Here is a 15,347-nt window from a genome sequence, read left to right as displayed (position 1 = left end):
GTTCAGCTATATCTTCTAATCCGCAGTATTAATAATCAGGTGACCTTTTGAACCTAAACAGGTAAGAGGAAAACCCCTCATGTTCCAACAACAGTTGTGTAAGCCAATAAGTGGGTTTACCTTGTTTCCTGCTAATCCATGGTGAGAGCTGTGGTATTAGGTGTTTAGTCAATCTGCCCTTATTCATCTCATCCCATTGCATCTGTCATTCTCTCAACAGTTGTTCCTCGGTCATTGATTTGGGGATTCCCTCTCATCTCTGCACCCGTTGTGCGGAGATGTTAGCCCTTAATGTAGCCCTTGATGATGTTAGCCCTTAGACATTACTCCTTAATGTCACTGGGGGTATCCCAGCTACAACCTTAACTGCTGGTCTGGATATAGTTTGCTATGCGGCAGTTATTCTTGTCACTACTCTTTGTTGCAGTGAGGTTAGGCGATTTGCATCCACTTTTTCTCTATGCCGAGGACCACATATGGATCACATACAATGTTATTGATGTAGCAACAGATAACACCAGTTGCCTCCGGCTAGCATGTGGGCCCCTTCTAGATGAGAATGACTTATTAAGTTCAGTTATCATTCTCTTTGCATGCTCTGACCCTGCTTTCACATGGGTAGAGAAGAGTCCAGACCTTTTTACCCACACTCCCAGATACTTTGCGCTTCGAGATTCTGCTATTCTGGTGCCATCCACCCTCACTGCCAACTCCTCCACTTTTCTCCTGGCCACTACAGCAACTACAGACGTCTTGTTTGGGGCCAGAGACATTTTCCTCGTTCTCAGCTACTCACTTATTCTGCATATGGCACTATTTTCAGTTTCCTCCTCCTAATTTTTGGTATGACTTTTCACCAACAGTGCCAAGTCATCTGTATATGCAACCATGCGACTGTCACCTGAAAGCTCAGTCCTCAAGAGGCCATCATATACTGTGTTCTATAAAATTGGGCCCAATACAGAACCTTGCGGCACACCATCATATATATTAAATTCAATGGGCCCATCTTCAGTGTCTGCAGTCAATTTTTGTTCTGACAGGTAGCTGTTTAGTGTCGACAGCAGGTATTTGCTGATACCCCTTTTCCTCATTGGATCCATAACAAATGGCCATAGTACACTGGTAAATGCATTTCATGTTGAGTAAAATTGTCAGTGGTATCTGGTAATTGCGCCACGTGCCCGCTGCCCAATCTCTCACCCAGTCCATCACATCTACTATTGCATCTATGGTGGACTTCCCCTTAGTGAATTCATATTGATTCGGTGATAGCCCACCTGCAGCATCTAGCTCATCCCCTAGCCTCTCAGCAACCATTTTCTCAAACAGCTTGCCTAAGGTATTAATTAGACACAGAGGTCTGAAAGCAATGCCCCCACTTGTTTTTGTGCCCGATTTCAGGAGGAGGACCGATCTGGCCTCCTTTCGACTTCCGGGGAACTTGCAGGCTGTTAGTGCAGCATTCATGGTGTCAAGAACTGTTTAAGGGTACCTTTCAACTAGACTGCTTATCACTGCACCAGGAACACCACCAGGTACCAGGTTCTTTTTTTTTTATTGATTCCGGCAGCAGCCCTGTTCAAGTACTCTATTGTAAAGCGCCAATCATGGGTGCAAGAATCTCTGTCCTTTTTGTTTCCTCCACCAGAAAAAGGGACAGTACAGCTCTGAGCATCTGGGCCCTAGACAGGCTTGGAAGTCACCTACCAAATTTCTTTGTTACAATCTGGTTGGCTTTACTCCATGGGTTGTTATCTACCTCATTAATGAGTTCTTCTCAACCATAGGCTTTCTTTATAGCCGCTCCAAGTCTTTCTGGCCATTCAGTATTCTTCAGTCTCTGCGTTTGCGTTTCCCTGTCTGGCTCGTTGCATAATTCTCCTTAACCGTCATGCCGATTCTCTTAACGAGGCGATCTCCTCTGTCCACTAATATACAGTCTTTGCTATGGGCCTCTGAGCTGCAGTTTCCCTCTGACATGCATTTTTTAACACTGCTATCAGTTCTTCTGGATCAGTTGTCCTGCACTGGCCCATCACCATTACGACACGATCAGCTATCCTCTTAATCTGAACTTGTTGGGCCTCCATTGACCTGAATGTAGGCAGCGCTGTTGATCACATCTGACTGTAAAATCTATTGGTGTGTGGTTGGAATGAAACTCTTCATCCAAAATACACCACTCTGTTATTCTTAGAATAATTCATTCTGAAACAGCAGCTACATCTACAACTGAGCCCTTACCTCTACCTGTATATGTTGGCACACCCTGGTTGTTCAAAACTGCCACGTCCATCTCACTAAACATATTAGCCAATATGTATCCTCTGCCGGTAGACCTGAATCCCCTCAGTTCAACTCACTCCGAATTCAGGTCACTGGCAAGAATCACTGCCTTCCTTGACTTGTGATATACAGCTCTAGTTGTGCTATAAAATCTTCATATCTTTCTAGATCACAGACGATATATACTTTAAGATCAGCATATATTCGGTCAGTTCTAGTATTATGAAACCATCTCTTGCTATTACACTCAGAATTGTATTGACTAGCACCCAAACTGCATTGCTAGCACACTCAGAACTACACTTATGACTAGGAATCCTTTCTATCATATAAAATGTAGAAATACTTTGATAAAAAGACATGTGTGTGCTTATGGGAGAGAACAATTGCGGTCTCTTTCAAATAATTGCTAAATTATTAAAAAATTACTAAATTTAGTTCATTTTTTTGTTTAAAAAGTTTATACAGTTTTCAGTAAATAAAAAAGTGGCTTTCCAGAAACCAGTAAGTGAATCATTGGGTACAATTTACAGGTTTTATGCACAATGATATGTGTTCTATTGCGAAGAGAATTATGATGAAATTGCTTAAGCCAATTTAGTTTTTATCAGTGATAAATGTTATTTAAAATAAGTAGGTATAATTAGTATAAAAGCAGCTGCAAATCTATCAGAATTATATTGTACCCAGGTCTTGAATACTAGGAAATTTATAGCTTATCAAATTCCATCATCCTAGTAGCAGAATGTAATGAGATAGCAGAATTCAATTATTCAGATACAATACTTAATGTTTATCTATAATTTTGAATTATTTTTATATAAAAAATCCTTTTGAAGAACAGATATCTCAGTGAAAATGCCAAATGGAAATAATAAGAAAAACGCCAGTAAGTGGTAATAATTAATTTTAACAAAATGCAAAATATGTATATTAGTAATAATTAATATTACTTACTGTTTTATTATTTTGCTTTTATGTGTCAATAAAAAGAATACAGTACAGTGGATTGATAATAATAAATGCAGAAAATGTCAGTGGTTAATAAAGACAATATTTTTAGCTGAAGATGAATTATATAGTACTGTATTGTATTCTTAAATTGAAAATAATTTGATAAGAATATTCTGTTAACTGTAGTTGAGAAAAGGAACTGAGTACTAAAATAAATACCAGTATAATGATCTATATTTTATAATGGTTCATGTCATTGGCATTGGATGTTTTTTTATAGGTTTTTAATGTGTTGATTTAGTGAGATATTTAATTGTTTTGCATATTAAATTTATAATTTTGTGTGTCATTTACTACTTTGCTGTTTTTTCATTTGTACAGGTTGCCCTTGGGTATTTTATATGTACTATTCATCATGAATGAATGGTCTGTAAGAACTTAACGTACTGCTTTTATCAAGTGCCAAATTTATTTTTCCAAGATTGCGTGTGAATTGATTTGATTACATTACAAACATATTTATGAACGAACACATACTACTGCTTCAAAACACTTAAGCTCATCATTGGACATTTATGTGTTCTATAAATTGTTAGATTATAAAATGCATATTATTAAAAATTCAACTTATTTTAAATGGATGTTTTAACTTTCTTTTTAGCACCCCTTCAAAACACAAATGAACTATTATTATATATTAACCTCTTGTCATGAATGGTTATCAAAACTCATAAAAATAAACTGTTGTTGAAGGTGTTTTTTGTCGGTCTTTGTTGTATGCAGATAAAAAAGTAATAAATCTTGGAAAGTGTACTTAATACATTTAATTAAAGCATGTTTCTTTGCATTAACGTTTAATTAGATTAAAGAAATCTTTAACCAATGACTGGAATGGCAAAATTATTGCTACTCGGTCATGTAGTGTATAGGTAAGCAGTTCTTCAGGAACTGTGCTAATTAATTTGTAATGATATTTCAGAGCAATTAAAATATTATTGTTGTCCTTCATGTTTAGGTGAAAAATGGAGAAGGTGGTGAAAACAATAAACTTGTTTCTGATGACACAGTTGACTCTACTGAGTCGTTTGATAGCACTACTGCTTACAAGAAGATTCTGGAATTTATGAAACCTAAAGATACAATTGCATCTGCAATACGTCGACTTGGTCTGTAATATTAATTCTTCAATCGTTTACCTGCATGTTCACTTAGTTTTTATTTGAATTTAAATTAATTTCATTTTTACACTAATGTGCAGTGTTCATTATAGCTTCCTTTATTAGGTGTTGCTGAGTATAACATTTGTATGGTCTAGTGCTTGATTACAAATTGCTTGTTGAGAATCCATTAAGACCATTCTTAATGGTATTCTCAGCAAGCACTATCAAGGAAAAATATGTGGCTTGTACAAAAAAGGTCTTGTCTTGTCTCTATTGATTAAATTGTTAAAAAAGTTTTGAATCTTGATCAGTCATATGGTAGGTCCCGTATCAGTGTCATTCTTGTTTCTTTCTGATCCATCAACATAATTTTTGGAATAGTGTGTTGACATATTTAATTTTCTATTCATTTTAGAGAACATCAGGGCAATTTCACATTGATATTCTTCTAATGCCGTTTCCTTCTGTTAGTTTGAGCAGCTGCAGTGTTTTTATTTTTTGAGGTAGACAAATGCTTGCTATGAACATCATCACTTAGATAACCTCATGAAAACAAGTTAATCCATTCCATGACATATATTTTAAAACTTCATTTATTTATTATCATTTTATCATATGCTTTTTGAAGCAACATTACTGTCCCTGGTGGTAAGTATATGACCATTAATATTATTTATGGTAAAACTACTAGCATATACCTATATATAATAAAATAATTCAAACTGTAGCAAAACACAAATGAAATTTTCATACTGTTCAGCGGCAGAAATTAATTTTAGAATGCAATTGTGCCATACTAATGTTTCATAGACATACAGCCGTCACTATTGTTGGAGAGAAATAATGAACATGATGCTAGCCACAATGTGAGTTTATAAATGCTATCAACAGGCTTATTTCGCTGTCAAAGTTACTGTTTCAGATAATAGTCAATGATTCTGCAAACTTATTAAATATTTTAAAAAGAGTTAGGAGTAATAATGATTTAAAGGTGAAAGGTGTTTTACAACATGTGAACTCTTTTCAGTTAATACTGGATTTGATTAATCCCTATTAATATTGTTAATCATAAAAATACAATGGATACTGTTTTTTAAAAGCTGAATGAATATATGTGTTTTAAATGAACCCTCAATTAGAGTAATCAAAAGAATGATGAGATAGATTATTAATGTTCCTTATGTTCCTTAATGTTATTATTAATGTTCCTTAGATTATTACCAGTCTTAATTGTTAATGTGTGTGTATAATAGATACCATAACTATAATGGTTGTAGGTGACCTGACATAAATAAAGCCATTCCCAGAAATGGCATTGTCATTTCTATGAATATCAAGCATCTCAAGCAATTAAGTGGTTATAAGGCTTACTAAGGAGAGTGAGAAATCAAATCTTTGTTTTCTGGGCTTCACTGGACCAATCTATGTAGTTGCATATTGGCATGCTGAGTTATTTGAAAGACGGGTAACATTCAACCCTGCAAGTGACACCTTCACTTAGTTCTCTGCAGTGGTTGGCTCTAGGGTCAGTCCATTTGAAGTGTCCCAAAAAAACATAACCTGGTTGCTTGATCAATTCAAAAAAAAATTTTAACTTACCCACTTGTTTCCTACATGTCTCAGGGCCTTAAAACTATTTTTCTAACTTTTTTATTTACACAGTTTACCTGTGGCAGCCATTTTTGTTACAGTGCGCACACCTATTTTTGTGATTGTAAGGGTTTACAAAACAAATCAAAACTAAAAAACTATTGGTTCTGGAAGGATGAAACAAAAAACAATTTATTCATATTTTCTCAAGATAAAAGATTGATCCAGTGATTTATTTACCTATCTCTCTTCTTTCTATGAGAAAATTATCAATAAAATTGAACACGAAAAAACGGTGAAATTAAACTTTTGGTAATTTTTTCAACAGGCAGGGATGTCATACACAGTTTGAATTAGTTTATTATATGTAGGTATATGCTAGTAGTTTTACCATAAATAATATTAATGGTGATATATGTACCCCTAAATTTTTATGAATTTTTTTTAAAATTCAAATTGGTTTCAAATAACTCTGATGAGGCTGGTGATAAAATCTCAAATTTGCACAACTTACAGTGTTTTTGTAGATATTTATGGCAAATAAAAAAGTTTTGTGTGTATTCTACTAATAAAAAAAAAGTTATAAACTCTCAAAACTCATGAAAAACCTGTTAAAAGTGATACCATTTTGAATAAGTGTCTCAAGGGGGTTTCTTGTCTTCTTTGCACTTTACATTTTTTTATATTTAGCCGCTATATTGTGGAAGCTGATGTTTTCAATATTTTTAAAACTATTAATGATAGGTCGTAATTTAATGATAACTTAACGAGTATCCTAATACAATTTTGATTCAAAAATGGATAAAACTTACCCAAACTCAGATTGGTACCCACACTTTGTCTTAAGACTTTTGAAATGATGTACATGGTCCAGCTGGGTGAAAAAAATGAACCTGTACATCGTCATTTTCAATATCTACCACTTCTCCTATCCACCACTTTCATACACACAAGCAATAGAGTCTTTTTCCTTAAGTGAAAGTGGTGCAAACTTGACACAGGATGGTCTTCATAGTCCCGGTGTCTGAAGTAAAGTAACATTTTTCAATACCTTCTGACACAGGAACGCACTTGTGGTGGCTTCTAGTACCAACAATTCTTTCAAAGCAGTCAAAACAGGTTTTTAGAGTTTTTGAAATCTTAGCTGTTTCATCTGATTTAATCAAAAAATACTTCATGTTTTTCAGCTTGTGATTACAAAATTAATATATTTCATCAAAGTTTAGTATTTGACTGTTTAATGGCCTTTGCAGACTTGCCTTTGCCACCTCTCTTTTTTTTTATTCCTCCTATACCATCACAGGCATTTTTCCCATGTGAGGTCCAAAGAAGTGCCATTCGGCTTCAAGGTCAAAGTATTTTTTGTAACTACACAAATTAGCAAAAATGTTTTTATTTTTATACTGACTTGAAGCACTATCAGTAAAACAAATGAGTTTTTTAATGTTCTGATGTACTTCCTTGATATGGTCTGTTAAAAGTATTTGAAACAGTAAAACGTTGCTGTATCATGCTTCAAGTGATCACTTAAAATACAGACACTTTTGTGTTGTAATACATCACATTCCTTGAAATAGGACACAAAAATGTGAACTGTGGCTTGGCTGTTCGACCCAATGGAAGCTTTGTATCTCATCTTGAACAAGAATGAAAAGTTTTCTCCAAAGTCTACAAACACCAAACATTCTTATTCTGATTTTTTCTTCTTGAAAAACTGAGCTTGAGATTTTGACACAAACTGTTGAGTTTTCAGCTTTTCCAATTTTTCCACTAATGATTCGAAAAACTCAGCTTTGGTCTGAAGAACAGTAATAATTTCTGCCCTATCAGCTGTCACCCACTGTTTGTACATTATTGTATCTGCCAACACATCATACTCTTTTGAAAAGTTATGTATGTCAAATACTGCTTGCTTATCTGGACATTTGGTGCACACATTCATCATACTGCTGTTGTTATTCTAGTCAGAAACAAAGATGTCTGCTAAGTCCTCATAATCAACATTAAGTTTGGGACCTTCAATTATGAGTTTGATGTTTTGGTGGTGGAGGCAGACAAACTGTATGAGTCCTGGATGCACCAGCCAAGATAGCATTTTGGATGGAATTCGCAGAACTTTGATCTTCCAATTTTTTTTTCCTGAGGGTTTTCACTTTTAAAGGATACATACAATTCATTTAAGTTTATCAGAACAAGGTGGTTTTGCTTATGCACTTTGACACCATCAACAGGACGTACTAACACAATCTTTTTTACCACGACACAGTCTGCTATTATTGTAATCTTCATAAAATACCACAACTTTTTTAATTTTGTCATTACTCATTCCTGTTTTATGTCTTTTACCTAATTCCAGTAGAATGCCTTCCTTGCTCATTAACTAATTCTCTAGTAAGTCTAACTAAACACTCAGACACGTTAAACTCTGATTTTTAATGCTGATGGCCTTTGTTCCGTGCTTATTTTTTTCAATTTTGATGGAGGTGATACACCCATAATGCTACAGGCAGCATTCAATTGTTCAGTGTTTTGATGTGGGACAGTGTATTGCTCTTGGTCTTTGCATTCATATAGTTCTTTGTTCTGTTGAGAAAAAATACTTTTAAACAGTTAACTGAAAGAGACTTTCCAGGAACTAAATTTAAATTTGGAAAAATGTGTTCTTTAAGAGCTTGTTCTAATGTTTGTCTTAAGTTTTTCTTAATTGTTTTTTTATAAGTTCTCAAAGGGTCACAACAGAGCTGTCCATACAAGTGACTGAATTTTGACAAAAACATTTTTCATGATATTTACAAACACTAGTGACATCTGAATTAACATGCAGAAAAATAAGTTGTTGGTTTTCATCACTAAATTTCCAAATTTTGCTGAGTTCTTTTGGCACTACCATAAGTTACAACATTTATTAAATAGTCAGCATAGAGTAAATAATCAAGAACATTCTGTAGACACAGCTATTAAACAATTACAATTGCAACCTATTAATTTACCATTATTTAAAGGTGACATTCTTGAATGGTCTCATTTTTTTATTATATTTAATGATTTAATCCACACTCGAAAAGATTTAACAAATATTCAAAAATTACATAATTTACATTCGTTGCTAAGTACAGCCCATCAAAAAAGAAGTTCTTTATTCTTATAATAACATGAGAATATCAATATAATTAAGTTATAATATAAGATTTTTAAATGTTAAACAAATATAAATTATATCATTAATATGATTCAGTAGTACAAGATAAACCAAATATATTTATTTTATATTTTTTTATCAATATAATATATAATACTGATCACAAATCAGGGACAATGTATATAAATAGTAATACAATAAGAATAATAATTGTAATGCTCATAGTTTCTTGATATGAGAATCATAAATATATAACAATAATAATGATAATGCTCATAATATTAATAACTTTGTAATAATATACGCAAATATATATATTCTTGCAAACTTATATCTGTAATCTTAGAGCAACTAAGATTTCTTTAAATAAGTTGTGATGCACCTGTTGTGAGAAGATGTGTCCAATGGCCTGAATTACCATGGTGCCATTGGCTAGAATGTGTAAATAATAATGATGACTTATTGCACATTTAGTGACTTACCGCATCTAATATTTTATATCTGTGTATGTGTGTATGTTTCTTAATTTAGAAACATTAATTTTATCGATATGAACAAATGTATTGTGTCCTTTTTGGTATAAATCACAAACACAATTTGAGTAACATTGATTGTTATTATGACCTTTGTGAAAACATATGAGACAACAATTATTATTTTCTAAAGTCTTTTTGTTCATCATTTGATAAATTTAAAAATTCTTTACATTGTTGTAATTGATTGAGATTATAAACTAAACAATGTTTAAAGTAAGATCCAGAATAATAACTAACATTGTGTTGTTTATGAATCTTGTTAATGTTTAAAGTAGGATATTTGTGATGAAATTTAAATGCATTGTTGTAATGTTGTCCTTTGACATTTTCAATACTGAATTGTGAGTTTATAGTACTTAAAACTAAGATTTTCCAAGGTGTGTCATCTGGTCTGTAGAAATTCTAGGAACTCGTGAAAGTTTGGACTGCCCTTATTTGATAATCTTTCTTTCCATAATCTGGCAGTATTATAATCTAGCCTGTTGTTAGAAATTGAATTACAATGAATTCAAATATGTTAACCGGAAGTTGCATTGCTTCAAGTGAGTTGACAAATGAAGAAATGCCATTAATGAATTTAGATAGAAGATGTACAATTCTCTTTTTAAAAAAAATATTTTTAAAATGTGATCTGCATTAAAATATGCAATCATAAATTTGTTATCAAATCGTTTTATCAATAAATCTAATATGATTTTATAATTTTCATTGGTTAGTGGAAGATTTTTAATAATGGCTAAGGCTTCATCTCTTACTGATGAATAATGTAGTTTTTGAATATTTGTTAAATCTTTTCAAGTGTGAATTAAAAAATTATATAAAAAAAGTTAGGACATTCAAGAATGTCACCTTTAAACAATGGTAAATTAATAGGTTGAAATTGTAATTGTTTAATATCTGTGTCTACAGAATGTTATTTATTATTTACTCTATGCTGACTATTTAATAAATGTTACAACTTACATTCTTTGTTGCATACATTTTCCTTGACTTGTTCTTGATCTAAAGACAAACTATCATCATCAATATCCATTTCTAATTGTATCTAAATGGAATCATATTTGCTGTGCAAATCAAGCAGATTTTGTAATTTGACTTGCAAAGTGTAGCTGTCATCTTGTGACGCATCAGATTTATTCGTGAATGTTGCAATTCTTGTAATGAAGCCTCAATTGATTTTCTTTGTCTTAATAATTGTTCGTTATCCATAATGATTACAATAACTAATATGGCCAAAGAAACAAAATAAAACTAAATTACACAAATAATATTATATAGATAATGGTGTTAATGTAAATTATGAACCCAGTTTCTATGTAGTGAAGAAAACTCAAAAATAATATTTTTATTCATTCATGAGTTAATTATTATTATTGAAGATCACTAATGAAAATTGAATCTGCCAAGCTGCAGTGCATTTATATATATATATATTTTTTTTTTTTTTTAATACATATATACATATTTTTTAATGATCCGGCCCGGAGGGCCAACAATAATTACAACAATTTCAGCCGCAGAACAATTCGTTGGTTTTGTAAACTATGTACATTAAGTAACGCTGGATAACCAATTATTAATAATCACTTCCTTTATTTACTTTCAAAATTTACGCTTCATTAATTAAACATTGTAATGAGTTATAATAATTTATGTTTTTAGTTAAGTTTACAATTATTCACATTTTAAATATATATAAAATATGTCTAACGAGAAAAATAAAAATTTAGTGATGTTGTTGCTAATACATCTTAAAGGAAAGTAAATTCATATAATTAATTCTAATGCTAATTAAGATCAGCTGGTTCATTAACAAATAAAAAGAAAGAAGATGACAGGAGATGTTTAAATTAAGACAAAGAAAACAGTTAGGACAAAGAAAACAAATGAATCTGAACACCATACACTGTTTTCACATAAATTCCTATAGAATGTTGTTCTTCCATTGTTTTATGTGAAATTGCTTGAAAATAATGTAAAAATTTAACTGATTTTAAAGTTTGCAAATGTAATATTATTAAGTAAAACTTATTTATTTAATAAACACTTCCAAACAAAGGATGAAATTTGAGACACTCGATAAAGGTGTGAACAGGTCAGTCTGTTCAGGTCTGGTCAGGTTAGTCAGTGACTAGTCACTGACTAATGTCAGTGATTGCAATGTCAGTAATTGCAAAGCTAAATTATGCAACAAGTATAAATGAGCATTTTGCAACATGAATTTTCCTGATGACTGGAAATGACATCAAGCGTCTGTTATAACTTGAACACTGGAGTTGAATGGTTCAAACAAGTTTATTTCAACTATAGTAATAAGTATAAAAATATTCAAGTGACAAGAAGACAAGAAACCCACTTGGAGCACTTATTTAGTGAGTCAAAATGGTATTATTTTTAACAGGATTTTCATGATTTTTGAGAGGTTATAACTTTTTTATTAGAACAATACACAGGAAACTTTTTTATTTGACATAAACATCTACAAAAACACTGTAAGTTGTGCAAATTTGAGATGTTTATCACCAGCACCATCAGAGTTATTTAAAGCCAAAATTTGAATTAAAAAAAAAAAATAGTTTTCAAAAATTCATAAAACTTTAAGGGGTAAGTATATCACCATTAATATTATTTATGGTAAAACTACTAGCATATACCTATATATAATAAAATAATTCAAACTGTGTATGCCATCCCTGCCCCTTGAAAAAATGACCAAAAGTAAAATTTCACTGTTTTTCATGTTCAACTTTATTGGTAATTTTCTCATAGAAAGAAGAGAGATAGGTAAATAAATCACTGGATCAATCTTTTACATTGAGAAAATATGAATAAATTGTTTTTTGTTTCATCCTTCCAGAACCAATAGTTTTTTAGTTTTGATTTGTTTTGTAAACCCTTACAATCACAAAAAAAGGTGTGCACACCTTAATAAAAATGGCTGCCACAGGTAAACTGCATAAATAAAAAAGTTAGAAAAATCTATTTAAGGTCCTGAGACATGTAGGAAACAAGTGGGTAAGTTTCAATTTTTTTTTGAATTGGTCAATCAACCAGCTTATGTTTTTTGGAACACTTCAAATGGTTTTTCTCTCTAAATGAAAATTTCTACATTTTGAGAAACTGATGCTTTTTATGTGTTATAGCACATATTGTATGTACACAGTATGTCTGAAATGTTCCCATACTAAATTAAATAAAATAGAGATTTAAAGATAAACAAATTTACTCACATCACCCCTCTACATAGAACCCTTCTCTAGTTATACACTCGTTGCAGCATCGGTAGAGTCCGTTAAACGCTCTTGAGGAATCACATTGTGGGATCAACTGCTCAGTGCAAGCGGCCTTTTATCTTCAACTTGAGTTTCAGGAACAGAAAATAGTCTGCTGGAACCAAGTCGGATGAATAGGAGGATGGAATAAGATGGTGATTTGATTTGCGGCGTAATAACATGTTAAAACTGTTACCATATGTGTTGGGGCATTGTTGTGCAAGAGAGTCCAACTGCCCGGATCCTGGTATTCAGGCCGGATTCGATGAATGTGATGCATCAGGCATTTCATTACTTCCAAATAGAATTTAGAATTCACAGTTTGACCGGTTGGGACAAATTCATGATGAATCAGGCCCCTTGAATCGAAGAATGCAATCAACATCATTTTCACTCTTGATTTTTGCTGCCTGACTTTCGCTGATCTTTGTGCTCCAGGACTCAGTCAAGCAGCGGATCGATGCTTCATTTGGGATCATGCATAAAGCACCAGCTTTCATTCCCAGTTACAATTTTTTGTAAAAAATTTGTGTTGCTATCGGCAGTTTCATCGAAGTCTTGAACACAAGAAAGACACACTTTTTTTTCTTCAGTCAAGAAGTGTGAATGAAACAAAAGCACACCTTTTGTCAGTTAATTTATTTCTGTTAGAATTGTGCGTACCATGTCTTTACCAGTGTTTTGCTCTTCTGCTATGGCTTGAAGGATAAGATGAGGTTGTTTGAGCATAAGCACGCATACTTTTGCAACATTTTTGTCATTAACAGTTGTTGATGGCCTCCTGCTTGTTCATTGTCATCGAACGACTTTCTACCTTCCTTAAATCCCTTCCACCGTATGTATGTTGTAGTACGAAATGTGGCTTCATCACCGAATGCTTGCGGTATCATAGAATAAGTTTCAACAAAAGATTTTTGAAGTCCAACACAAAATTTTATCACGCTTCTCTGTTCCATGTTGTGAGCTCGCACAAGGTCACATAAACACAACGTACGCAGCCAAATATAACTCGAGACTGGTGTGATGAAACATGATGAAATTTTGTACACGCACTTGTCAGACATTGTACTACGAGGGTTATTTTTTTCAAGGTCTGATCCGTCTTGAAATTAAAACCACAGTGAAAATAAAAAATTTTTTATTTGTAACAAGTACTTACATAGTTACGCCAATTTCTCAACATAGTCGCCACTCCGATTTAGACATTTGTTGTAGCGTGGTACCAACTTTCCAATACCCTCGTCATAGAATGGCCTGTGTTTTCAGCCATGTTTCTATGCTGGTCTGCAGCTTGATGTCTGTGCCAAAATGTTGTCCTCCTAGCCAGCGTTTCATGTGAGCAAAGAGGCGAAAATCGGATGGAGCCAAGTCCGGACTGTATGGTAGGTGATCAAACACTTCCCCATGAAAACGCTGCAGTAGTTTCTTTGTTACAGCTGCAGTGTGCGGCCGAGCATTGTCATGGAGAAAGACAATGCCTGATGTCGACATTCCTCTCCGCTTATTCTGAATTGCCCTTCGTAGACGTTGAAGAGTCACGCAGTATGAGGCTGCAGTGATGGTTGTGCCACGTTCCATGAATTCCACCATGAGAACTCCATTCCAGTCCCGGAACACAGTAGCCATACACTTTCTGTTGGAGAAGGTTCGCTTGAACTTCTTTGGTTTATTGGGAGAATGAGAATGTATCCACTGTTTGGATTGTTCTTTTGTTTCTTCAGTTCTAAAATGGACCCATGTCTCGTCCCCTGTGACAATTTTGTTCAAAAAATCCTTTTCATTGTGGTAGCGCTAGTGAAACATTAGGGAGACGTCCATTGTCATTGTTTTGTGATGGTCGAACAGCATCTGGGGAACCCACCTCACACACCGTTTGTAGTACTGAAGTCTCTCACTCACCATGGTGTAGAGAGTTGATCTTGAAATTTCCGGAAACGAATCACTCAATACAGAAATTGTGAACCAATGATTTTCTCGAATTGCCTCATCCACTCCCTCAACGAGATCATCGGTTGACACTCGCTTCCTTCCCTGACCGCCTGCATCATGAACATCTGTACATCCTGCTTTAAAGTTCCTGCACCATTGTCGCACTTTGCTGTCACTCATTGAAGTTTCACCGTACACATTACTTATTCGTCAATGAATTTCAGCTGCATTACACCCCTCAGCCTGAAGTAATCGAATTACCGCACGCACTTCACACTGCTATTGTTGTAGACATGTTTACATGCTAGCTGCATATTCAGAACTAAATGAAGTGACGTGGCTTGATTGAAGGCCATACTAGACCGCTGCGCAACACATATGTGCAAAGGTTCATCTGATTTTTGCACGGGTTTTTATTTCATGACCGATTGGACCTTGAAAAAAAAATAACCCTCGTACATAGTTCCTTGGTTGTCCT

At 33.6% G+C, this 15,347-nt stretch overlaps 1 protein-coding gene across 2 annotated transcripts in view; it reads left to right on the top strand.

The window, feature by feature from the left end:
- Positions 1-15,347, top strand: part of LOC142323525 (CD2 antigen cytoplasmic tail-binding protein 2 homolog) — a 48,573-nt gene that overhangs the window by 16,666 nt on the left and 16,560 nt on the right. For both annotated transcript variants that reach the window (XR_012756110.1, XM_075363288.1), the window contains exon 3: positions 4,259-4,409. Coding sequence is in view for 1 of the 2 variants with exons in the window: in XM_075363288.1 (XP_075219403.1) it covers positions 4,259-4,409 (151 nt within the window). In the remaining variant the exon portion in view is untranslated. The remainder of the gene's footprint in view (positions 1-4,258; positions 4,410-15,347) is intronic.

The sequence above is a fragment of the Lycorma delicatula genome, chromosome 4 (genome assembly GCF_047948215.1).
Source record: "Lycorma delicatula isolate Av1 chromosome 4, ASM4794821v1, whole genome shotgun sequence".
NCBI classification, from domain to species: domain Eukaryota; kingdom Metazoa; phylum Arthropoda; class Insecta; order Hemiptera; family Fulgoridae; genus Lycorma; species Lycorma delicatula.
Note: the sequence above shows the minus strand (reverse complement) of the source record. Positions and strands in the feature narration are given on the sequence as shown.